This window comes from Alternaria metachromatica (assembly GCF_023757995.1).
Source record: "Alternaria metachromatica strain BMP 0045 chromosome Unknown scaffold_1, whole genome shotgun sequence".
NCBI lineage: Eukaryota > Fungi > Ascomycota > Dothideomycetes > Pleosporales > Pleosporaceae > Alternaria > Alternaria metachromatica.
In genome coordinates, this window is record NW_026055492.1 from 423,278 (window position 1) to 445,964 (window position 22,687).

At 55.1% G+C, this 22,687-nt stretch overlaps 8 protein-coding genes across 8 annotated transcripts; 3 read left to right on the forward strand and 5 right to left on the reverse strand.

Moving 5' to 3' along the window:
- Nucleotides 1-869: 869 nt before the first annotated feature.
- Nucleotides 870-2,975, forward strand: J4E83_000138 (uncharacterized protein; the record flags this gene model as incomplete). Its single annotated transcript, XM_049327102.1, has 2 exons — nt 870-1,173; nt 1,354-2,975. The coding sequence occupies 2 exons, from the start codon at nt 870-872 to the stop codon at nt 2,973-2,975; spliced, it is 1,926 nt and encodes a 641-aa protein (XP_049193247.1).
- Nucleotides 2,976-3,332: 357 nt separating this feature from the next.
- Nucleotides 3,333-5,200, reverse strand: J4E83_000139 (uncharacterized protein; the record flags this gene model as incomplete). Its single annotated transcript, XM_049327103.1, has 3 exons — nt 3,333-3,800; nt 3,841-4,218; nt 4,283-5,200. 3 exons carry the CDS (start codon nt 5,198-5,200, stop codon nt 3,333-3,335), a joined length of 1,764 nt encoding a protein of 587 aa, XP_049193248.1.
- A 1,497-nt stretch (nt 5,201-6,697) lies between these two features.
- Nucleotides 6,698-8,027, reverse strand: J4E83_000140 (uncharacterized protein; the record flags this gene model as incomplete). The annotated part of the gene is made up of 3 exons (XM_049327104.1): nt 6,698-7,423; nt 7,476-7,723; nt 7,787-8,027. 3 exons carry the CDS (start codon nt 8,025-8,027, stop codon nt 6,698-6,700), a joined length of 1,215 nt encoding a protein of 404 aa, XP_049193249.1.
- Nucleotides 8,028-9,015: 988 nt separating this feature from the next.
- Nucleotides 9,016-10,263, reverse strand: J4E83_000141 (uncharacterized protein; the record flags this gene model as incomplete). Its single annotated transcript, XM_049327105.1, has 1 exon — nt 9,016-10,263. One exon carries the CDS (start codon nt 10,261-10,263, stop codon nt 9,016-9,018), a length of 1,248 nt encoding a protein of 415 aa, XP_049193250.1.
- Nucleotides 10,264-11,086: 823 nt separating this feature from the next.
- Nucleotides 11,087-13,045, forward strand: J4E83_000142 (uncharacterized protein; the record flags this gene model as incomplete). Its single annotated transcript, XM_049327106.1, has 3 exons — nt 11,087-11,176; nt 11,260-11,443; nt 11,493-13,045. 3 exons carry the CDS (start codon nt 11,087-11,089, stop codon nt 13,043-13,045), a joined length of 1,827 nt encoding a protein of 608 aa, XP_049193251.1.
- Nucleotides 13,046-13,268: 223 nt separating this feature from the next.
- PAA1_1 (Polyamine N-acetyltransferase 1) lies at nt 13,269-15,280 on the reverse strand (the record flags this gene model as incomplete). Its single annotated transcript, XM_049327107.1, has 2 exons — nt 13,269-15,169; nt 15,223-15,280. 2 exons carry the CDS (start codon nt 15,278-15,280, stop codon nt 13,269-13,271), a joined length of 1,959 nt encoding a protein of 652 aa, XP_049193252.1.
- Nucleotides 15,281-15,661: 381 nt separating this feature from the next.
- Nucleotides 15,662-17,241, forward strand: J4E83_000144 (uncharacterized protein; the record flags this gene model as incomplete). The annotated part of the gene is made up of 2 exons (XM_049327108.1): nt 15,662-15,902; nt 15,953-17,241. 2 exons carry the CDS (start codon nt 15,662-15,664, stop codon nt 17,239-17,241), a joined length of 1,530 nt encoding a protein of 509 aa, XP_049193253.1.
- A 145-nt stretch (nt 17,242-17,386) lies between these two features.
- On the reverse strand, nt 17,387-22,650 carry J4E83_000145 (uncharacterized protein; the record flags this gene model as incomplete). The annotated part of the gene is made up of 7 exons (XM_049327109.1): nt 17,387-18,999; nt 19,052-19,566; nt 19,618-19,931; nt 19,979-20,207; nt 20,253-21,498; nt 21,558-22,462; nt 22,526-22,650. The coding sequence occupies 7 exons, from the start codon at nt 22,648-22,650 to the stop codon at nt 17,387-17,389; spliced, it is 4,947 nt and encodes a 1,648-aa protein (XP_049193254.1).
- Nucleotides 22,651-22,687: the final 37 nt, after the last annotated feature.

Consider the following 22,687-nt stretch of genomic DNA (forward strand, 5'->3'; position numbering starts at 1 on the left):
CATACCGCGAACTCACATCGCCCGCGTCGCGCGGTATCCTCGTCCGGCGCCTACAAGGTCGCCCGAGGCGCTACACGTAGAAATACAAGACCCGTTACATTGCTTTACTTTGTCCATACAAAGGCGGAACTTTCGAGTCGTCTTCCAACGCAGTATCGAATATACAAGGGCTGGCATTGGTAGCGCTGCACGTTACCATACGCCGAGGGAGCTTGCGCTGCAGACACATTGTTCGGCCCATCAACACCAGATTCAGCAGCTGTCGTTATCTTATCAGTGCATTCCATAGTGACGTCTTCTCGCGAAGATAAGATTGTCCAGATCTCCAGTCCGTCCGGCCTTGTATGCGCGGCCTTCCCACTTCAGAATGCCCCATAGACGCGAGACGGAAACCGATGCGAGCACCTTGAGGCTAAGCGCGCCTTCCGTATGCATACCACAGCGCATCTGACACAACCAAGAGTTGAAGAGATAGCGAAGCGGTTGAACTGAAACATATTTACACCATAGGTAACCACTCGGTGACATCGCAAGTCATCCGGACTGCTCCTTCGGGTCCCGAACACGTGGTAAGGTAAGCGCGAAGAATGACTGATCATCTAGCATCTGCCCGCCCGCAGCAGCTTTGGATCTCGTCACGCATTCTACACTACCAAAGGCGCCACTAGTCTCCACTTGGGCATCCTCTTCCTGGCAAACATCACGGGTTTCCGGGGTTGGTTGCGACTGCCTAGGAGTGTGGCTGCAGGCCAAGCCACTAGCGTCCGCTACTTAAACCACAGTCCCCGCTCTCTCGACTTGATCATCTTCCCAACTTATGAATCGCGTCGACGAGTACTTCCGCTCTTTCACTTCCAAGCATCACACCAATGGCCGAGACGTGTATAGTCTGCCTCGGCGATCTCGTCCCCCTCGACGACGGCCCTACCGCCACCGCATCATCGCTGGCGACCAAGCCGCTTGAGGATGGCGCTGATGTCGACCTCCAATCACATGCCAAGGATAAGATGGCGGCCGTAGAGTCTACCAAGGAGGACGATTTGGTCGCACATTTACTGCCATGCGGCCACGATCTGCACAACGAGTGCCTCAAGCCCTGGGTCGAACGAGCGAACAGTTGCCCTATATGTCGAGCCAGTTTCAACATGGTCGAGCTCAGCGCGCGCGTTGGAGGTATGTCAGTCCTGGATGCCACGGAGCCCTGCGGTTGTGACGCTGCTATTGTTGGCTGATAGTAGCCTAGCTACTGGCTAAATGGTCAGTCAAGCTCAGCATGACCTCTACCCAAACCTATAATGTCTTGCCGCACAAGGCGGCTCTGTCAACATGGAATTTCGACTAACAACTCACCAGGACCCAAACTATCCGAGTACGCCGTGCAAGACAAGCAGCAAGTCGCCGATATCGATCCGTCCATGATCATCGACGACGACTACATACTGGAGGATGACGGAAGCTACGATGCATGCATGGTCTGTGATGAATTTGGCGACGCATCGCAGCTCATGTACTGCCATAGCTGCGAACAACTCTGCCATGTCTTCTGTGCTGGACTCGACCGGATGCCATCTCGCGGGCCCTGGTATTGCCAGGGCTGTGTTGAGAATCCTAGTCTGCTGGAAGCCGCGTCCCGACGACGACCTGCAGTACGAGGTCCCGCTGCCTGGATCAACGGCCGGAGCCGTGTGCCGCGTCACAATCATGCCCCTGACGAATGGGTGGGCGTCTGGCAGAGCGTCTGGGACCGATTGCAGTTTGACATCGAGTTCCCCTTTGACGAGGAAGAACAGTCTGAGAACCAGTCAGATGCCACGCGACGCGATGACCGTAGATGGGAGCAGCGCATGCGAGTCGCACGACAGGCCGGAGCCGGCACTCGCTTCCAAATCGCCACTGACAATGTTGTAACCGGTCGACGCCGCAACTCCAACGCCGCTACACGACCGACGAATCGAACGCTTCATCGCGAGCCACCAAAGACACCGAAAGATCCAGAGTCACAGGAAGAACTGCGGGCGTGGAACCAATTCGAGAAGGCGCGCGAGCAGCTAGCCCAAGGTGACGCACGTCCTGCCCCCAGCGTAGCGAGCACCAGTAGCCGAAGAGGCCGCAAACGCAAGTCCATCGACTCCTCCCCTGCCGATTCTGAGCCTCGCGAGCAGAAGCCAGAACGCAAGCTCAAGCGCCCTCGAACCCGTATGCACCTGGACAACGGAGAGTCATCGTCGGCAGCCGCACGCCGCAACACAGTGGCTAGCACGCACGCTCCTGCTGCTGCATCATCGCCCCCTGCAGTTCCAACCGGTGAGAGTTCAACTCCCGCGCCTGGTTTTCTGCAATCGTTGCTTCAGGAGGTCGAGGTCGACCGGTTTGCCGAGCGCGACAAGGAGATCGCCGCCCCACAGCCCCGGCGCATCATCGTGGAGCGCGCTTGTTCTCCCCAACATTCCTCCCCAGGTCTGTCGCCGGTCTACCAGAAACCTCCCGGCATGTCCACACCGCCGCCTCTTAATCTTACTCGCACCACATCACCTGTACAACAGGACCAGCAATTGTCGCCAACCTACTCGCCGTATTCCCCTGCAGACGACGACCGCCCCGGACGTCGCACACTCGCGCATCGCTCTGTCGGCCTCAGCAGCCCCCCTCGCTCGAAGGACTCGTCGCCTAGCCGGCCGACCCTCTCGTATTCTACCAAAGCCGAACTGCAGCGCATGGTTACAGCTGTGTTAAAACCCATTTACCTGAAGAAAGAAGTCACGAAACAGGAGTATACCGACGTCAATCGCGACGTATCACGTTTGCTATACGAAAAGGTTGGTGAAGCTGGTGCTGATGCGTTGGCGGATCAAGACACGCGGGAGAAATGGCAGAAGATGGCGACCACTGAAGTTGACGTTGCGCTGAAAGCTCTTCGGGCCGGTGGAGCCTCGCTTTCGCCCTCTGCTGAAGATTCTGCATCATCGTCCTCATAAGGGGACTACAAGGGACGGATCATTCAGGCGTACGGATTGTTGGGAGGAACAGATATATGATACCACGGATCTCTTTGGGCCTGCATTTATGGAGTTGTCGGTAGCGCTTAGTTATTATAGTAGTCGTATCTGCGACGTAATCCAGGAATCTTCAGCCGGAGTTCGGCTTTTACGATTATCGAAAAGATTTTGCAGTCCTAGTCATGCATCTTACGCTTACATACATCTGCCTAAGGACTACGGACGGGAAGTCATCGATGACTTTATAATTGATTGCTATTTAATCGTAGGTATGGTTGTGGAAGAAGTCGCCCAAGCTGACACCTGTACCTTGCACGCTTGACATGGTTAGTGCCCCTACGCGACTCTTTTAATAGTCCTGCCTCCGATACCCGTCACCGCGGTAGTCACGCTGAGAATACTCTTGTTGAGGGTAGCCTTGTTGGGATGGTGGGTACTGCTCCGAACGATAGTCTGGAGGTCCTTGATGGTAACCCTGTGTAGGTGGGGCATGGTGCTCATATCGGTAGTCCTGAGATGGATATGATTCAGGGCGGTGATGTTGAGGTGGTTGATATTGCTGAGGAGCATAGCCTTCATGAGGTGGCCCGTGATGCTCGGGTCGATAGTCTTGAGGCGGTGGGTATTGTGACGCCTGATGATCTTGGTACTCGCGTCTAGGCTCCTCTCGGTATTGATCATGGCTCTGGTACTGTGGGGGGTTGTTGTATCCCTGCGGTAGATGTTCCTGTCCACTGTAACTGCCAGACGGAGGTGCTGGACCATGGTCACCGTGTGGCGGTTGTGACGGAGGTTGGTAACCTCCTCCCATGCTTGTGTTCGCAGTCGGGGATCCGACGCTTACGTTCTCGTTTCCGATATCGTCTGGGACGTTGATCTTGACGTCTGGCAGGTACCTTTGTACTTTCTGTTCTACCATGCCCTGCACGAAGACCCAGCTCTGACGTTCAAACTTGCGATGACCACCATTGACTACACCCAGTATGCTTTCTCGAAGTGTCTCTTGTACCTTTTGTACCAAAGCACGGATCTTGGAGAGCAATTTGGACTTGATGTCATCTCCAAATCCGCGATCTGCTGGACCGGACGCATCGCGGTCGAGCTGTGAATCGAAAGGATTTCCACCTAGTATCTTCTCGAGCGGACGTTGGAATTGATCAGGTAACAATTCGAACAGTTGTTTCTCGATTGCTCCGAGGATCTTGCGGAACTCCAAGCGAACCTAAAGATGAGTATGTCATGTCAGTATCTTCCCCACACAAATTTTGTACAGTGATATTACTCACTTCTCGGTGGACTTTGGCGAGACCCGTGCTGAGCTTGTCACTGATGACGCGGGAGAAGCCTCCACCACTACTGCTCTCGCCATCACGACCGGAGTCATCAAAGCCTCTCGATGTCTCCTCATTGCTGCTCTTTTTGCTCCCAAACAAATTTCCAAGGCCCTTCACCAGGTCGCCCACCTGTTCGGCAATTTCGGCTTTCGCACCATCACCCAAGTCGCGCGTGCTTGTGTTTCCACGAAGCCAGCGCTTGATGTGTTCCAGAGCTATGCGGGTGAACTGCTCAGCGAGAGGCGCGTGCTGTTGACGTAACTTGTCACCAACTGTCTGCTTGATCTCTGGGCTGATAAGTCTCGCCTTCTCCTCGGGGTTCTGAGATGCGTCCTTGATTGTGCTACTGATCATACCGAGAAGGCCCCCAATCTCAAAGGACTGACCACCCTTTGACCCTCTTTCGTCGAAATGATCTTGCACGACATTCAGAGCCGATGAAAGGAAACCTCGAGCTCCAGACGAGAAATCCCCGTCTACAGATCGAGACTGCTCTGGGCCTCCTCGGTTCCCCTCCGTAAGATCGAATATATCGCGCAAATCCCCGCCCGCTTCATCAGAAATCTGACCGAAGCTACGCGTCAACTTGGCGATTTCATCCGCAAAAGGCAATGACTGTCCACCATAGGCGTCGGGTGCTGCGTCATTGAGGTTCCAAGGACCCGATCGGCTGCCATCCGACGAAGACGGCCTGTCTTTACCGAACAGTGAACGAAAAGCGTCTACGACCTGGGTTTCCAGGCTGTCGATAGTCTTTTGTTGGAAGACTTCAAGTTCGGAGGCGATGCGGGGCTGGATCTGGGGCGCCAGCGAATCGACATAATCGTCGACCTTTTGCATCAAGACGTCGGGAAGACCGCGCGAAGACATGATCTGCGAGATTTGTATATATTCAGGTTGAGAGCTGCCACGGATAGAGCAGGATGGTTTAATGCTTGCTGAGGAAGAGTATAGATGAAGTAAGGTTGGAAAGTGGCTGGTGCAGGTGATAAGTGGCGTCAGCCAAGACAGGCTAGTAACGAATACTACCTAGGTACCTAGGCACGAGCTTCAACTGCCTCTGCTCCACGCAAACGAGTACAGTTACTGAATGTGTTCGTGCGCATGTGACATTACTCAAAAGGCCGAATTCAAGAACCTTAGGTTGAAGAACCTTGCCTTTGATTTGCTGATATGCCGTGCGATCCGACCCAGACGAACGTGACGGCCTGGCGTCCGTCATCTTACCCGCAAGTTCAAATCAAGAAAGTCCTAAAGACCGTAAAACGAATCGCTATAAAGAAGAATTGAGCGTAATCTCTCAAAGAAACAGTTCACCATTTTGCGTCACCATGAGCAATATAAAAGTTGCAGGCCCTCCAACTACAACCAAGGCAGACGGCGCAGCCGGATCTCAAACGCATCGCATACACGAGTCTCCACACATACCGACTGCTGGTACCATGCTTCTTGCATTTACGGGTAATCTAGCCTGTTGGATCATAACAGGCGCCATTGCCTACGTGTCACCCTCGTTACCAGTCAACGACGACTTCACCTGCCTCGTCATGGCGTTTTTGCCGCTAGAAGCATTCGCAGTCAGTTATCTCATCTTGACAGCTTCGGACAAGGGTTGGTTATCAACAACACCAATTGCAAGCGCAGCTATTGCTGGCTTCGGCATAACAACCGCGTACGTCGTTTGTTGGACTGCATGGAAGAACTTTGCGACTTTTGCATTCTGGGTCGAGGCTGGCGTCTTCCTTTCCCTCATTGTTGAGATCAGGTTCCGGCTTTTCCAATCGGCAGAAAGAAAAATCGGCGAGTTTTCGGACTTGTGAGAAAGGAAAACTGGCCGTTGTGTGAGAAGCGCGGTGGCTTAGCATTTCCCTTACGCACGAGCTTCTAGTCTTACTGTATAAGAGCGAGTTTGATGGACAACTCACACGCATTTCCGTGTGGCCTATATGCCTTGCTAGTCAGCCTGAAGCAACGACTGGCTTCAATTCGTATTCCAGATAGGCTCTTTTCACAAATTATACTCGATTGGAGCTACGGCATCAAGGGATCCTGAGCAGAACCTCAGGGTCAAGTGTGCTGCGCAATTAGACCACGGCTAATTCGTCATCACAACGGAATCTTTCACTGCGCATCGCAACTGGTCGATAGAATGGGCTGATAGACAAGGGCTGTACGAACGGAGGATGCTCATTCCGTAGCAACTAAATTGGTTGAGACATTTGAGTTTACATGTCTTCTTCGCCAATGGAGACGACTAAGAAGACCAGCATTTGCTATCAGAGTCTTTCATTAGGGTTCGTGTGTTTAGTTGATCTTATAAACAAAGCCGACATCATCACTTTAGCGTTGCCATCATAACGTCCACTCCTAGACAATAGCCTCAGGCCTCTCGACCCTCTTCTTCGCCGTACCCACACCTGCATGGCCTCTTTCCTGATCCTTGCCTAGCCATGGCTTCAACGCCTCACCAACCATACTCTGTCGCAGAAAGTAGATCACCTGTCCAATAATAATGAGGACAAAGGCGATGGGGTACATCCAGTGAATGTTCAATCCGAAGACCTTGACGCCAATCGCCACACCCCAGAAGCTTCCTGTGAGAAGGGAGATGTTGAAAAATGCAGCGGAGCTGAGACGGAACAGGACTGGTGCAAGGGAGTAGAAGAGGGAAAGGATGAGTGTGTATCCGGTGAGGTAGCCTCCAACCTTGGCGTTCCAAGTCGCACTGCGGAAGGCGGCGCGGTCGAAGATACCCGCTTGCGTACCGTTGATGAACATGCCCCAGAAAGCAAGTTGGCCAACAACCTCATACAGCGGCCGTTCGGAAACCAGCCACTCTTCAAATACGTTGGACAGACCGTAGAATGTGGCGCCTAGAAGCGCAAAAAGATCGCCCTTGACTTGGTCCGTAGCGCCAAAGTTGTTGGTACCGGTGATGTGATCAGAGCCGAAGATTACGCCTAGACCGCCGATGCACAGAAGGATGCCGAAAATTTGCGTGTAGTGGTAGCGGACCTTGAGGAAGAAGAAGGAAATTATTACGACAACGGCGATGGCCCAGAAGTTGATCAATTGGGCGCTGAGAATGGTGGTCTAGTCTTGTGTCAGCATGCAAGTCTACACGAGAGAATGGACAAGAACCTACGTAACGATACGCCAGAACGATGAAATAGTTGCCCTCGACATCCATGAAGGCGAGGATAAAGAACCGCCAGCCGTCTTTTATGACGACTCGTCCCCATTTCTTGAAGCCGTACTTGTAGAGGGTATACGATGTGTAGATTATGTTGAGGAGGACGTAGTTGAAGAAGGACTGGAAGGCGGGTATCGATGTACCCTCTTCCGCGAGCAGAGACGATAATGTATTTGTACCGGTGATGCAGAGAGCGAGGACTGGAAGTAATACCTTGTCAGTCTACATTTCGAACATCCGAAAATGGTGTGTTTGGTGCATACCCTGCCCAAGGACCAATGTGATCCAGAATTGTTTCGTCTTGAGGTATTGGAACCAGCGTCCTTTGGTCTGCGCATCGCATTCTAGAACCTCATTCCCGGCCGCACCGTTATGCGACTCATTCTCAGATGTCACATATGTGCCAGCACCGGTTTTGTCATGAGCTGCCTCGGGCGCGTAGTGGCCGTGATGAGCATCTTGAACGACCACGCCCTCAGCAGGGTAAGCTTGAATCGGATTCATGACCGCTCTCTTGATCCTGGAGGGTTCGAAAGCGCGGGAACTGAGCGCACAGGCTTGGGACTGCTATCGAAAGCCTGTCGGCAAGATCGTGAGACTCGGCGTGGTGAGGTGGAGCTTTTCGCAATTGACGTGAGCGCAAAACTCCAGAAGTCGCTCACGGTGGTGTACAGTTGCGTACGATTTGGCGGCTGCGAGAGGTTGCAACTCATTCCCCAAGTGGGGGTCCGCCACATTTTAAACAACGAGGGCTGCCCTCGTTCGTTCTCGCCAGTCGCGTCCCTCGCTCCGGCCACCATGCGCGGTGGTGAAAAACGTGTGCATGGCCTGCTGTCCAGAGCATGGGAGCTCCGCTTGTTCTTGCCTGGGTGGGGTTAAGCCTCGGAGACTAATGTACCCTTGTGGAGATGGCCGGTGCGAGAGCATGTCGATGCACGCGTGCTGAGACTAGGCGAATCCCGATGTTGCTTTTTCGTGCGTTATCGTGCATGCTGAATGTGAAAAAGGCTGAGGGATTTGATCGTGAATGGACCGGAGGCAAGACTACGTGGTGAGATTGCATGGCTTTAGCGAAGATCGATCATTGGGGTGGGGCATGCAGCTACATCCACGAGCCCGGATGAACTACTGTCACAAATCCAATGCGCTCGCCACAGTGCATGCAGAAACTTCGGGCGCATAGTGATGGGCCCGAGCACCTGGTGGAAGGAAATGATAACGGCGAACGGCAAGTGGGGCTCGTGTAGAGCAATGCAGGTCACTGAAGCGAGGTGGTGCGAGAGCAAAGTTTCTTTAGTAGGCTATCTAGAGGGGAGAAGAATACGAGGCTGTCATCGCGACTGACCCAAACGTGTGTCGGAAACAGGAGTAGAGTTACCTACACGCCGTCTAAAACAAATCAAAACAAGACAAGCAAGACCAAAGGTAATGACTGACAACAGTTGGACATTCCGCGTACTGTTACCATGCACGTGTCGCTGCAGTCGAGGTTCTACTCGGAATCCTCGTCGTCGCTGTCCGCATTCTCCAGCCACTCCTTGAACTGCTCGGCCGACTTGCGGACAGACTTGCTGACCTTGAGGTCGACATACTTTTTGCTGGCCTTGGAGCACCAGCCCTTGAGCTGGTCTTCCGAGACGAGGTCGTTCTCGTACACCTTCAACAGGATGGCCGAGACCTGAGGGATGAGCTCGGGCTTGTCGTTGCCGACAAAGCGCTCAATGCCACCAAGGAAAGCCTTCTCATGCTTGTCCGAGGTGATCATCTTCTTGAGCATGGGAGCACGGCCATCCATCTGCTTGACGATCTTCTCGGTGAAGAGGGTCTGGGGAATGACGGTAAGTGTGCGGTGCTTGGTTTCGATGCCGAGCTCCTTGGCCTTGACGTAGATGTCGACGTTGTCAAGCTTCTCAACACCGCCCTTCTCCGCGCCAGTGTCGATGATCCACTTGCCGAAAGTGTCGTAGCTGGAGCCGCCCTCGTCGTCATCCTCAATGACAAGGGCACGCTTGAGGTCGTCGGGAAGGTCCTGGGCACGAGCCCTGATGGCGGCCTCCGAGGTGTCGATGGACCACTCAACTTCCTTGGCATCCTCCTCGTCAATCTCCTTGGCGCCCTCGTTGATCTGGCGGGTCAGCTCGTCGTCGCTGCCGGCCTCGAGTGCCATGTCACCATCGTCACCGTTCTCCTCAGCGCTGTCACCGGGACTGCCGCCGTCGGGGGAGGTAGCCTCGCCGCGGGCTTCAGCCTCCTTGCGGGCACGGCGCTCAGCCTTCTTGCTGGACTTGTCCTTCTTGCCCTTCTTGGGTTCGTTCTTCAGGATGAAGGAGCTGAGCTTGAGGCGGGGGTCTACGTCGGAAATCTTTCCGCAAGCCTTGCAGTCGAGCGTGATGTTGCCATCTTTGATGTGCACGTCGGTCTCGGGGTTCTTGCACTTCTTGCAGAGGACGAACTTGGAGATGAAACCGTCGAGGTAGTCCTGGAGCTTGCTGGCGTCGTGGGCGCCGTTGATGATCCAACGGTCGTCGTTGGGGCTCGTGTTGGTCTGGGCGCCCAGCTCGAAGCCAAAGTACTTGATGACGTGAGCGGGCGGGCGGGCGAGGGACTGAGCGACGCTGCTCAGGTTGACGATGACGGTCTTGATGCCGTTGCCCTTGCCTTCAATCTTGGACTGGATGCGCTCCATCTTGTAGCGGTAGAAGGGGTCGGTGACATCGCGGCGGATGTTGACGGTAGCCATGGCGACGGTGGTGCGGGGACTGGGCGAGGGGGTGGTTAATGGTGGTGCGGCGGGCGGGCGAACGGGGTCGGATCAGCTATGTTGACGAGGGCCGAAAGAGACATGCGCAGAAGCAGTCTCTAGTACGTGTGGGTTGGGTGTGTGTGTGCGACTCGGGGTCAGGAGGGGCAGTGGATTAGCCGTTGGTTTGGTGGATGATGCTGCTTGGTATCCGCATACAGCGAAATTTTTGCAGTTTGGGGGGAGGTTCGACTCGGAAGGCGTAGCGTTGGCGCGAATACATATACTCCTGTTGTCGTGGGCGACTCTGAGGTGCGGTTGGTGCTTGGGGCCTGGAGGCGGACGTCGAGGTGGCGGTTCAGGCAGGTCGCGGGCGGGCGACGAGCAGGCGGTTGGGCGGATAGGGCAGAGTGGGCGGGTGCTGTTGCCAGTGGCAGTCACTGGTGTGGGCGAGGTCGACGGATGGATTTTGGCTGGTTCCAAGGGGAGTGTGTGCGGGCTGCGGGTGGTCGAGGGAAGTTATATGGGGTCGCGGCCTTTAGTTTTTCGAACTTGCCGAGCCACGCTAGCAGAGCGTTCTACCGTGCATACCAAACGCCCCCATCAGCCCCGCCCTGACTCAGGCCGTCGTGCGCTGCCTGGCTTTGTCACTTGGACATGGCGACGGACAAAGCGTCTGGGCGTCTACACAATCGGCGGGACATCAAACAGCTCTGCGGTGCTTTCATCGATACATGCAGGCAACCGGGGAAGCGTTTGACAGTTGCTATGTGGCCTGTATCCACCCTGAACGCCCCGCATCTCGCGGCAAACACCACCAGCCATGTCGCATCTAGCAACGTGGGCCAGCGTGTTGGTCGCCCAGCAGTCGTCGTTGAACAGGTCCAAGGCTCGCAGCAGCCTGTGTGGCTTAGTACGTCGACACTCGCTACCAGGTCCTGCAAAACCAGCCGCAGACTTTGGCGAGCCGCGCCTAGATTGCGTCACACCTGCTAGTTGCTTTTCGAACATCCCCCATTCAACGACGACGAGCTCGAGCATTCTGCCCCAGCTGCACGCCGACTTGCCAAGATGACTAGGCAGGAAGTAGACTACTCGCTGTATCTCGTGACAGACTCTACAGAGGCCATCCTCGGGAACCGAGACCTGGTCGACGTGGTTGAGCAGGCGTTACTAGGAGGTTAGTCAGCCGTAATACAACATACCACGATGTTGATCGACATGTGCAGGTGTCACCATCGTCCAATACAGAGACAAAACCTCCGACACCAGCATCCTCGTCGCGACAGCAAAGAAGCTCCACGAAAAATGCAAGGCACACAACGTCCCTCTGCTCATCAACGACCGCGTAGACGTCGCCCTCGCAGTGGGCTGTGAGGGCGTCCACATTGGCCAAGATGACATGAACGCCCACGAGGCCCGCCGTATCCTAGGCGAAGACAAAATTATCGGCGTCACCGTCTCGTCCATCCAGGAAGCGCGCACAGCCGTCGAGCAAGGAGCAGATTACCTGGGCATCGGCACGATGTATGCCACGAATACCAAAAAGAACACCAAAGACATCATCGGCATCACCGGAACAAGGAAGATACTGCACTATCTCGACCAAGGCACCGAAGCAGAATGCAAAGTCAAAACAGTATGCATCGGCGGCATCAACGCCTCAAACACCCAACGCATAATATACCAACTCTTTGCTCCAACTCCCGCCAACGCAAACCCCAAGACCACCAACGGCGTTGCTATCGTATCTGCCATAATCGGGGCTCAAGACCCCAAAGCCGCATCTTCGCACCTCACCCACCTCCTCAAGATAGCTCCGCCCTTTGCCCCCCAATCCCCACTCCCACACTTCTACCACCAAAACCCCCGCGACGAAATAACCTCTGTCCTCAAAGCCGCCATCTCAGCAACCAAAAAGGTAAAAGGAATGAACCCCCTCTCCCACAACATGACGAACCTCGTTGTCCAAAACTTTGCCGCAAACGTCGCCCTCTGCGTAGGCGCAAGCCCCATAATGGCAAACTACGGCGCCGAAGCCTCCGACCTGTCTAAACTAGGTGGCGCGCTGGTAGTAAACATGGGCACCGTGACACCCGATGGACTGGCAAACTACCAACAAGCCATCAACGCGTACAACGCCGCCGGCGGACCCATCATCCTCGATCCCGTGGGCGCCGGCGCGACCAGTGTGCGACGAGAAGCTCTTGCCCAGCTCCTCGGCGCCGGGTATTTCGACTTGATTAAAGGAAACGAGAGCGAGATTCTCGCCGTTGCACGTGCGAGTGGGTATACGCTTGAAAGTTCGAGTCAGCAACAGCGAGGTGTGGACTCTGGTGCTTCACTCTTCTCGCTGCCCCAAAGGGCGCATATCGTTTCCCGGCTTGCGGCTCGCGAACGCACGGTTGTGCTTATGACGGGGGCTACGGATCTTGTTTCGGATGGCGCGCGCACGTATGCGGTGGCGAATGGACATGAGTATCTGGGGAGGATCACGGGCAGTGGGTGCACGTTGGGTACCACGCTATCTGCGTATCTGGCTGCATACCGTGAGGATAAGCTGTTGGCTGCTGTCGCGGGTTTGCTGCATTATGAGATTGCGGCAGAGGTTGCGGCGCAGAGGGAGGATGTCAGAGGCCCGGGGACTTTTGTTCCGGCTTTTCTGGATGAGTTGTGGAATCATGGGGAAAGGGTGGTGAAGGGAGATGTGGAGTTGAAGGATGTGGCCAAGGTGGAGTTCGTCAAGGACATGGAGGATCCTGGGTTGGTGGAGGATATGTAGAGAGCGTAGAGGCCACGAAGGTGTACATGAAGAGTCTTGAAGCACACAAGCAGTACGAAAGCGCAAATGTAGATGGCCAATCTGGGTATTCCTGGAGAAGAAAAGGGACTAGTACTGCACCTTTTACTTGTCACTCCCTGTCCTTTATCGTAACACAAACGCTCACTGACTTCCAACATGATTTGATCGTACATTCCTGTGTCAACACTAACGCCAAATACGTCTACCTTGCTTTTCTGTACCGTCCCTGATTCATTTCTGCCTTCAAAGCATCCTGCTGATCCGGTAATGGCGCTCTTCTCCTGATACCATCTGCACCTACACCCGCAGTTCCACCCTGCCCACCCGCAAACCCTTGCTGTTGTTGTGGCGGCGGGGGCGGCCCAGGCCATCCCGGTGGCGGCGCCCCCATACCGCCAGGTGGTGGAGGGAAGCCCGGGAATCCGGGAGGCGGCATGCCTGGAGGAAGTGGTGGCATACCAGGGGGCATGCCTTGTGGAAAGCCAGGAAAGTTTGGTGGTGGAAAAGGAGGGGCTCCGTTGGCGTTTGGTGGAGGAGGTCCGTGGCCATGGGGTATAGGAGGGGGTGGTAGGGAGCCAGATGCGATGAGTTGTGCAAGGCGGGAGGGGTCCATGCCGTTGAAAGGAGGAATAGGCGCCCCGCCCGCATTTGGTGGGGGTGGAAAGGGCATACCGCCTGGTGGGGGTGGGATTGGTGGATGATTTGTGCCCCCAATACCCGGTAGAGAACTCGAAGTGCCATCTGGTGCTGTGTTGAGTCCTGGCAGCGAAAGACCAGGTGGGAGGAAGCCACCGCCTGGGTTCTTTGAAGGCATCTTCTGGTCGACCAAGCCTTCGGCCTCGTCTTCTGCCTCCTGCTCTTCTTCTTCCATCTTTTGCCGCCTGCCCTGACCGCGGTCGAACGTGCCTTGCGCCTCTGCTGCTGCTTGGCCAATGTGGTAACGGTCGTTGACGTAGTTGGTGTCGCCTGGCCGTGGACGCGTCCAGAAGCGCGTGACCCTATCGTTGGAGCCGGAGGCGAGGATGTGGCCTAACGGATGCCAGTCCATGGTCCAGACAGTGAAGTCGTGAGCATATTGCAGGCTGTGCGCGGGGTATATGGTTTGTGAGGGTGCGTTTTGCGAGTCGGCGGCGTCGTAGGGCGATATCGAGGGTGCGACGCCGGCGGGAGGGTTCTGCTCGTCGAGGAGATAGTGGTGTATGCTACCATCGACGCCGCCGGTAGACAACAAATTCTTGTGCATGGGATGCCATGCCATGGTGATGATGTCCTTCTCATGTCCCTTGAGCAGTAAGACGTCGCGCATCATTCGGAGATCAAAGATGCGGGCTGTGTGGTCACGGGCGCATGTTGCTAGCATGTTTCCTTGGACGGGCTCGAACATGGTTTTTGATATTGGGTTTTTATGTCCATGAAGCGTCGTCAGACAGCGCCCTGTGCGCGGGTCCCAGAACTTGACCTGGTGGTCCTTGGACCCTGATACTAGCAGTCCCTTGTGCGGATGCCAGTCGACCGACTTGACCTCCCACCCGTGTCCTGTCAACGTCGACTCTTCTGTACTCGACGCAAAGTCCCAGATCTTGAGCGTGGTGTCGTCGGCGCATGTGACGAACTTGGTGTCGGTCGGGGCTATGGACAGCCCCCGCACAGCTTCGGTGTGGGCCTGAATCTCTTTGACGTTGTTGAAGTTGGTCTGCCAGTACTTGACGACACCAGTCTGGTCAGCTGACAGGAGCCAGTCGTCGGTGGATGTGTATTCGACGGCGCGGATGGCAGCCTCGTGGGCCTGCATAATGGTCTCGAAGTTGAAGCCCATGCCGTTCCACAGCGTGAACTCGCCGCTGGTCGAGCCTGTGAGCAGGCGGCGGCCCTCTGGCGTCCACTTGACGACGTTGATGGGGTGCTTGACCTTGTTCAGAGACGAATGCACGGCTTTGGCAGGTATCGACTCGGCGGCGCTGGCGACACGTGCTGCGGGCGGCTGCATGTCGACGATGTAGCTGGCGCTCGGCCGCTCCATCTCTGGCGCGGGCGCATTCTTGTAGCGCGGGCGGCGGTTGCGCATCCACTGGACGGTCGTTGAGCCATAGTCGGTCACGGCGCCTGTGGTTGTAGTCAGTCTTTGAATCCTGCGCATGATGAACAGGCATACTGACGTTTTGGTCGGGGCCGCAAGCCTCCCTCAAAGTCCGGACGATGGTATTCGCGCTCCATGGCGTGCTGCTGCCGAAGACGCCGTTTACTCGATCACCATGGGGGGCGCGTCGGGTGCGAGGTGGTGAGTCGGAGTGCTGCGCAGGTGTTGTGTGCAGTGGAAGCGCGTGCCTCGTCGCGTTGGACCTGGGAACGTCGGCCACAGCCCAGCCACAGCGCCACACTCGACACATGGGCGCGCTGCATCACCGTGCAGATCCCCGCTCACCAGACTCCCAACAGAATCCCGCGACGCCCTGATAACTCTATCGCCATTGTGCCAGAACCCTCGGCCATGGCGCGCTTATCCCGACTACAAATCCCCCGCCGCCCTCGTTCTGTCGTCCCTCGCTGGCTGGTTTTAGGTGCTTCCGCCCGAGCCATTGCGCCCAATCCTCCGCCATGGCCACCCTCACCCAACTGGCCGCCTCTTCTGCCCTCGACATGCAGCACGCCAGCTCCCCGGTGTACCGCGGAAAGACCGCTCCCACTCCCAATGGCACCACCAAGCGTGCGCGCGACACCAAGTACCGCCATGTCTTTGCGACGCACTCGGCGTCGCGCACCTCGTGTCTCAGCCAGGAGAGCGCAGACAAGATGCCGAGCTTCGTCGGCTTCAGGAACCTCATGGTCTTGGTCCTGAGTACGACGCCGCCACTCCCGGCAGTAGCCGCACATCGCTGACCACTGCAGTCGTCTCCAACCTGCGCTTGATGATCGTGAACCTGCAGAAGTACGGCGTCCTCATCTGTCTGTCCTGCCACGACTACCGCCGCTCCGACGTCGTCACCGGCCTGCTGCTCTACCTGCTCGTCCCCGCCCACCTCTTCGTCACCTACCTGATCGAGCTCGCCGCCGCCTGGCAGGCCAACCGAGCCTACGCCCGCATCTCCCACCAACGCGACCAAGACACGCCCGCCCGCTACGCCGCCGCCCTGCGCAGCTTCAACTCGACGTGGTACATTGTCGCCTTTTTCCACAGCGTCAACGCAGTCGCCAACCTCTACATCGCGACCAAGTACGTCTACTACGACATCTACCACCCGGGCATTGGCACCCTCTGCGAACTGCACGCCGTCATCGTCTTCCTCAAGTGCGCCTCCTACGCACTCACAAACCGCGACCTCCGCCATGCCTACCTGCACCCCAAGCAGGCCGATCCGCTGCCCGAGCTCTACAAAGCATGCCCATATCCGCAGAACATCAACATGAAGAACCTGTGCTATTTCTGGTGGGCACCCACCCTCGTCTACCAGCCCGTCTACCCCCGAACCGACACGATCCGCTGGGACTTTGTCCTCAAACGTCTGGCCGAACTCGCTGGTCTCAGCATCGTCATCTGGATCGCCTCCGCCCAATACGCCGCGCCGCTGTTGCAGAACTCGCTCGACAAGATCCTCACGTTGAACTTTACGTCCATTGCTGAGCGCGTCATGAAGCTATCCACCATCAGCGTCTTCTGCTGGCTGTGCGGCTTCTTCGCCCTCTTCCAGTCCGCTCTCAATGCGCTTGCCGAAGTCATGCGGTTCGGCGACCGAGAGTTCTACGGCGACTGGTGGAACGTCTCGTCCATCCGCACCTACTGGACTACCTGGAACAAGCCCGTGACCAACTTTATGCGCCGCCACATCTACTCACCTCTTGTCGGCCGCGGTGTGCCTCCCGCGCTGGCCCAGATCCTCGTCTTCCTCTTTTCTGGCGTCCTGCACGAACTGCTCGTCGGCGTCCCCACACACAATATCATTGGCGTAGCTTTTGCTGGCATGATGTTCCAGATCCCGCTCATTGCGCTCACAGATGTCATCCAAAAGGTCAAATGGATCCAGGGGAGGGTTGCAGGTAACATGATTTTCTGGATGAGCTTTTGTCTCGTCGGACAGCCACTCGCGGCGCTGCTTTATTTCTTTGCCTGGCAGGCAAAATATGGCAGTGTAAGTAAGAGTGTGGGGGAGAGTGCTGTGAATGTATTCTATCGGCGGTAGTGTACGGATTTTTCCAGCTTCCGCGTAGTGAGCTTGTTGTTGTCATTCTTGTGGACGTCCAATACAACTCTATCCCATCCAGTCGCAAAAGATACTTTTCATTGTCGGATTGGCGTGTTGAATCACCAATTATGCGTTGCCTAGCTCACCCTGCAATCTCCAACAGTCCTCCCTTGACCCTGCGTAGCATGCGCACCACTTCCTTGTTCAAGACCCTCTCGACCCTCTCAATCCACAGGCCATGAACGCCTCTCTCACTACCCACATCAGCAAACCCTTTCGCCCTCTTCACCACCTCTACCCTTTCCTGACCACCCCAGCTCATCACCACTTCACTCGCACAGAAGATGCGCATACCGAGCGTAAACACCTCAGCTTTGGTACTCCAACCCAGCGCGCCGTCACCTTCTCCCTCGGCTGTTTGTGTGAGTGCGGTGAGACCGTCGAGTACCCAGTTGGTCAGATCGGTGCGCAGGCTCAGCGGCACAGCAGAGGCAGACAAGGAAAGGAGAATGCGCGACCACAGTATCGTGTCCGATGTGTCGTCTTTGTACAAATTCTGCTTCTCCTGCGCAAAAAGCGACGTATCTTCCTTCCTCTCCCGTGCAAAAGTGTTGGCGAATGGCGTGGAGAAGAGACGATGGGGTGAGGGCGTGTTGGTTAGACGGCGTATTGCTTCCTTGGCGAGGAATCGTGATGTGGAAAATGCAGATACCAGGTACGCCCCCAGCCGGTGCGTAGTCAGTATCGGTACCGTGTTCTTGAACAGTCGGTCGCCCTGTGAGCGTAGGAGAATGCCTGCTGTGGAGGCAGCTAGATCGCGTATTTCGTCGTCATCGTCGTTGAGGAGGTCGTAAAGAACGATGGCTAGCCTGAGGATCAGAGGTCCTGTTTTTCCTTTGGGGGCCAGGGAGAAGATGGAGTTGAGCGCGGACAGGGATTGTATGGCTGCGTAGCGAGTGTCGAAGGGGTTGGTATCGATGGTTGTCACGCGTAGCAGGCGAATGTAGCGTGCGATACGGGCGAGAACCTCGTCACGGTGGAGTGAGTAGCTGGTGTAAGCATGGTCGAGGAATGAGCCTAGAAGATGCAGGGCGCTTTGCATATTTGATGGTGGGCCATGGACGCACTGTGTTTCCAACCTTGTCAAGGTGAGCATGACTTGATCTTGCATCGTCAGGCTGAAGAAGTCGCTTTTCAAATGGTCCTTGGTAAGAGCGTCGGCGAGAACGGCTTGCGCTTTCGAGATGACTTCTGGGTCGCAGGCCTCCAGGACTACACGATGGATATGCGCTAGGACCAGCGACAATGGAATGGTTAGTCCGTTGGATGTCTGCATCTGTAATATGGAGTCCAGAGCTTCCAGAGCTTCCATGCAGGTATCCGGATCCTCGTTTGCGAGAAGCATGAGCGCATCGCCAATGTGTTGATAATCGTCCGAGACCATGCTGTGAAGCGAATTTTCACGCAGAATGATCCGGTCAACGAAGTATACCTGTGCGAGGGATGTCCTGAATAGATCATCACCGTGGTGATCACTTGGTCCGATATTGTACTCCGGTCCAATGGCTATGGACGTAGTGAGGTCAATCCACGCACCAAGTATTGTGACAGCGGTCGCTCTTTGCAGCATGGCCATGCCGCATAGGCTCACAACATCGAGGAAGGCGGCTCGTACAAAAGGGCAATCACTCGAAATGTACCAACTCGTTGCGTGTTGGCCGAGCTGCTGCATCAACGATGAGAAGTGTTTGAAATCTGTCAGAGGTCAACAGCTGAACATTTAGTTTCTGCTTCCGACACCACTCACTGCATTGGACTTCGTCTCGCAACAGCTTCCTCAGCAGATACTTGACTACCAATAGCCTTCCATGCTGTTCATTGTGATCGCTGGTAACCGTATCTAGAATTGGAGAGAGTTCATGGTAGCTCTCGTTAGTAGTGCCCAGTGACACATATGTTCTGGCCGCCATATCTCGCATATGCCAATGCGGGCTCGGTAGTAAGTCCCTTACCAAGCCGCGGATCTTGGTAAGATCTCCCGGCGGCCGGGCCTGACGCAAGATCTGGAGAGCGGGAAACACGCCTTCAGCACCATGGAGATCCATTGGCGAACTGCCACTCTCGGGTGTCTCCATGATTTTGAGATCGCCGCTTGGCTCAAGCAGTTCAACCAGGATCTTCACGAGACTGGGATAGTTGTCGTAGGAGAACCGAGACGTTTTGGCTCGCTCTCGTTCTTTCCAGTCTTGAGCTTCGTCGCTGCCGAGTAGTCGTTCGATCAGAGCTTTGAACAGCATCAAGCTGCAATTGCGAAGGGGCCATCTGAGTGCGCGTTAGCTTAAAAACTGTAATGTCTGTGTAAGTGTCACTAACATGGACGAGCTTAGAGTTTTAGCAGCAAGCTCGAGACCCTGCCCGATGTACGTCTCCGATGCAATACTCAGCTTCGAGGTCGTGAATATTTCCTTGATGCAGTTCAGAGCATGCACCTGAGGAAGACGGCTTTCTTCTATATTTGTGCTTTGCGCCTCCACGAGAGTTTCGGCGACAAGATCTTTGACAGCTCGAGGGAAGAGTTTGCCTCCTGTTTGTGGCTCAGCTGCCAGTAGAGCGGACATGGCTGCTGGTATGCCCGCCGACCTCCGAGTGATGGCGTCTGACTTTGCTTGGATGGATCGTAGCGTTTCCTAGAGACTTTTAGTTTCCAGATCACGCCGACGGTGGCTGTACAAACCTGATACCACATCTCTGGTAAAGCACGTAATGTGGATATGTTCGACAAGACACAGCGGCGACAGAAGACTGCAAATGTCTGAGAGACTGTCGAAAACGCACCGCGATGACGAAGCTCCAGTAGCTGAGTGAAGCAGAGTCTGCCGAGCTTTTCGAAGAGTTCTGGAGTCACAAGGTCGTTGTCACCGTCACCTACAGGAGCTTTGAGGATGATCGTTCGTAAAAGCACACTGATGAAGTTAGCAGTGTCGGCTGTGTAGTCGAGGAATCAATACCTAGCCTCCTTCAGTCCTCTCCATGAGTAACTCAGAATCTCTTTAGTGTCTAAGCTACTCTCATCTTCTACTTCGTCAGGAACATGGCCTTCCGGTGCATCCGCACACAGAACGTGATAGACGCAGGACCACAGACTCTCTATGCCTGTTACGATGTCCCCATGCGCTTTTTTCCAGTGCGCAAACTGATCAGATGGCAAGCTCGAGACGAACGCGTAAAAATCGGGTTGATCGGTCACATATCGTAATGCAGCAAATGTACCATGTACCGGTCGACCATCGACGGCTCGTGGAAGATCGCTGCGGGCCAGAGTCAACGTTTCGTCGAGTTGTGTTCTCAGATATTCGAAGAGGTGCTGCTTGGAAGAGAAGTGTTCGCCAGTGGGGGCACCTGGATCATTGCCAGCCAACGCAAAGATCATCCCGTAAGCACGCGCAACACCGTCCGCTTGATCCGCTCGCCCTGTTCGGAGCATGGTAGCCTCCGCTCTCGTAACGAATCGGGGAATCATTGACATGATGCGTTTCTTATCGGTTTGCGGAAGCGCAACTAGACATAGCTGCAAGACCGATACAGCCGCGTCTCGAACATCGTCAAAAGGATCCAGTATTAAATCGAGCAGTATTCGGCACAGCTTCTGGTTTCCGAACTGGAGACCGTGAGCCCAGTTTAGCTGACCTTGCGCAGACTTTGAGAGACTGGTAAACGGTACCCCAGGATCTATCCCAGATCGTAATACGATGGTGATGGACCGTAGTGCGGTGATGCGGCTCTGGTAAGAGGCAGTTGGGCGCAGCTCCCACTCAAGGAACTGCACATACCAGGTGATGAAAGCTAGGGACTCAGAAAGCGAATCTTGTCGCGGAACCCGCGCAATTGAAACATGTGGGCTAGAGCTTGTCGCTGGGAAAGGGAGGCGTCTCTGGTCTGAAGAAGTAACCTTCGTGATGGGTTTTGCTAGAGTAGCTGTACTAGCTCTCAGACGATCAAATAGCTTTTGTGTATAACCATGCACCTCCCGGCGGAAATTTGCATCCGTGTCGGTATGAAGATGGGGGAGGTTGCGCTTCAAGGCCTGCAAAATACCGCCACTCATAGCTTTCGTGACAGAAGTAGAATACACGCCCAGGAACATGCCTGCAAGCCTGACTTCTGGTTCCGAGTCCGCCATCCAGGCTCCTGATATGTCGTCCGGCAAATAGAGCGCCCCGTCACGGATTTGGATGGTGCTTTGAGCTCTATGATCTAGTACAGAGATGAGCGAGTGCCTTTGTTATTGATATATGCCAATCACATCCACTTACCATTATCTTTTACGATGTTGAGTTCCTTTCCAGTTGCGATCGCTGCTAGGAGTATTCTGAACTCTTCTAGTCCACCAAGAGATGATGTGCGCCTGCCGGACTGGCGAAGCTGGCTGGGTAACGCATGCTTATACGGAACATGGGACTCGAAATTGAGATATGCGAGGAACCTTAGGTACTCAGAGAGATTGGGTAGAAAACAGTGAGGGAAGACGTGAGTCTTAAACTCCTGGATCCGGTCTGGCCAGTCGCGCAACGTCTGCATCACCGGCTCTATCCAGGGAGGTAAGACTAAGCCATCGTCGGGGTGTTCGTCGTAGTTTGCGATACGGCGAGCCTGTAGTAAGTAGTTCTTAATCAAGTGTCCCGCTGAAAGGGAAGTATCATGATGCACGACCCAGGCAAGGAAGGATGTGAACACTGTTCGCGAAGTTACCGGCCCCTGGATGGCATCTGATGTTCGCTTCAGCTGCTCGTCGAACAGACTGACCAAATCCGTGATGGAAATCACATCCCGCAGCAGGAAATGCGCAAGGCCTTGCAAAGCTGGTTTAACTTTGATGCGGTCTTCTCGCTCACAGATGATGTCCAGGAATGAGGTCGTAGCTCGTGTCCGAAGTTCGATTGCACGCGCACTCTGATCTTTAGTAATGACACCCGTAAGGACCAAGAGCATCTGCCTCATCGACTTGCCCTTTGCATCTCCAGACCGCTGAAGATATATGTTGAATACTCGCACCCATATGGAATCATCTAGGATCGCCTCCCGTGCATAGGCGCAGTCGGAAGCCGCGCAGTACTCAATGATTGCGCACAAGGCATTGGATGCGGCTGCTCGATGACTGTTCTCTAGTTCTGGGAGGTCTGCAGTTTCCAAAGCAGGATCGAGAATAATACGAAGCTCTCTACTCAGACGTTAGTGGGGTTCGGCATCGACAAAGCAAAGCTCACGGACTTTGCGTCCTTACTTCAGAGCAGTTGCAGGCTCTTTCTCCGCGAAATTAGGCAAGATTTTCGCCACATTCTTGGCCACATCTCGCAACGCCTTGTCAGAGACCGGGACTTCAGCAGCTGGTGCGGTTCCTTCTGCCATGGCCCTGAAGATTAGCGATCTCGCACGGGCGTCGACA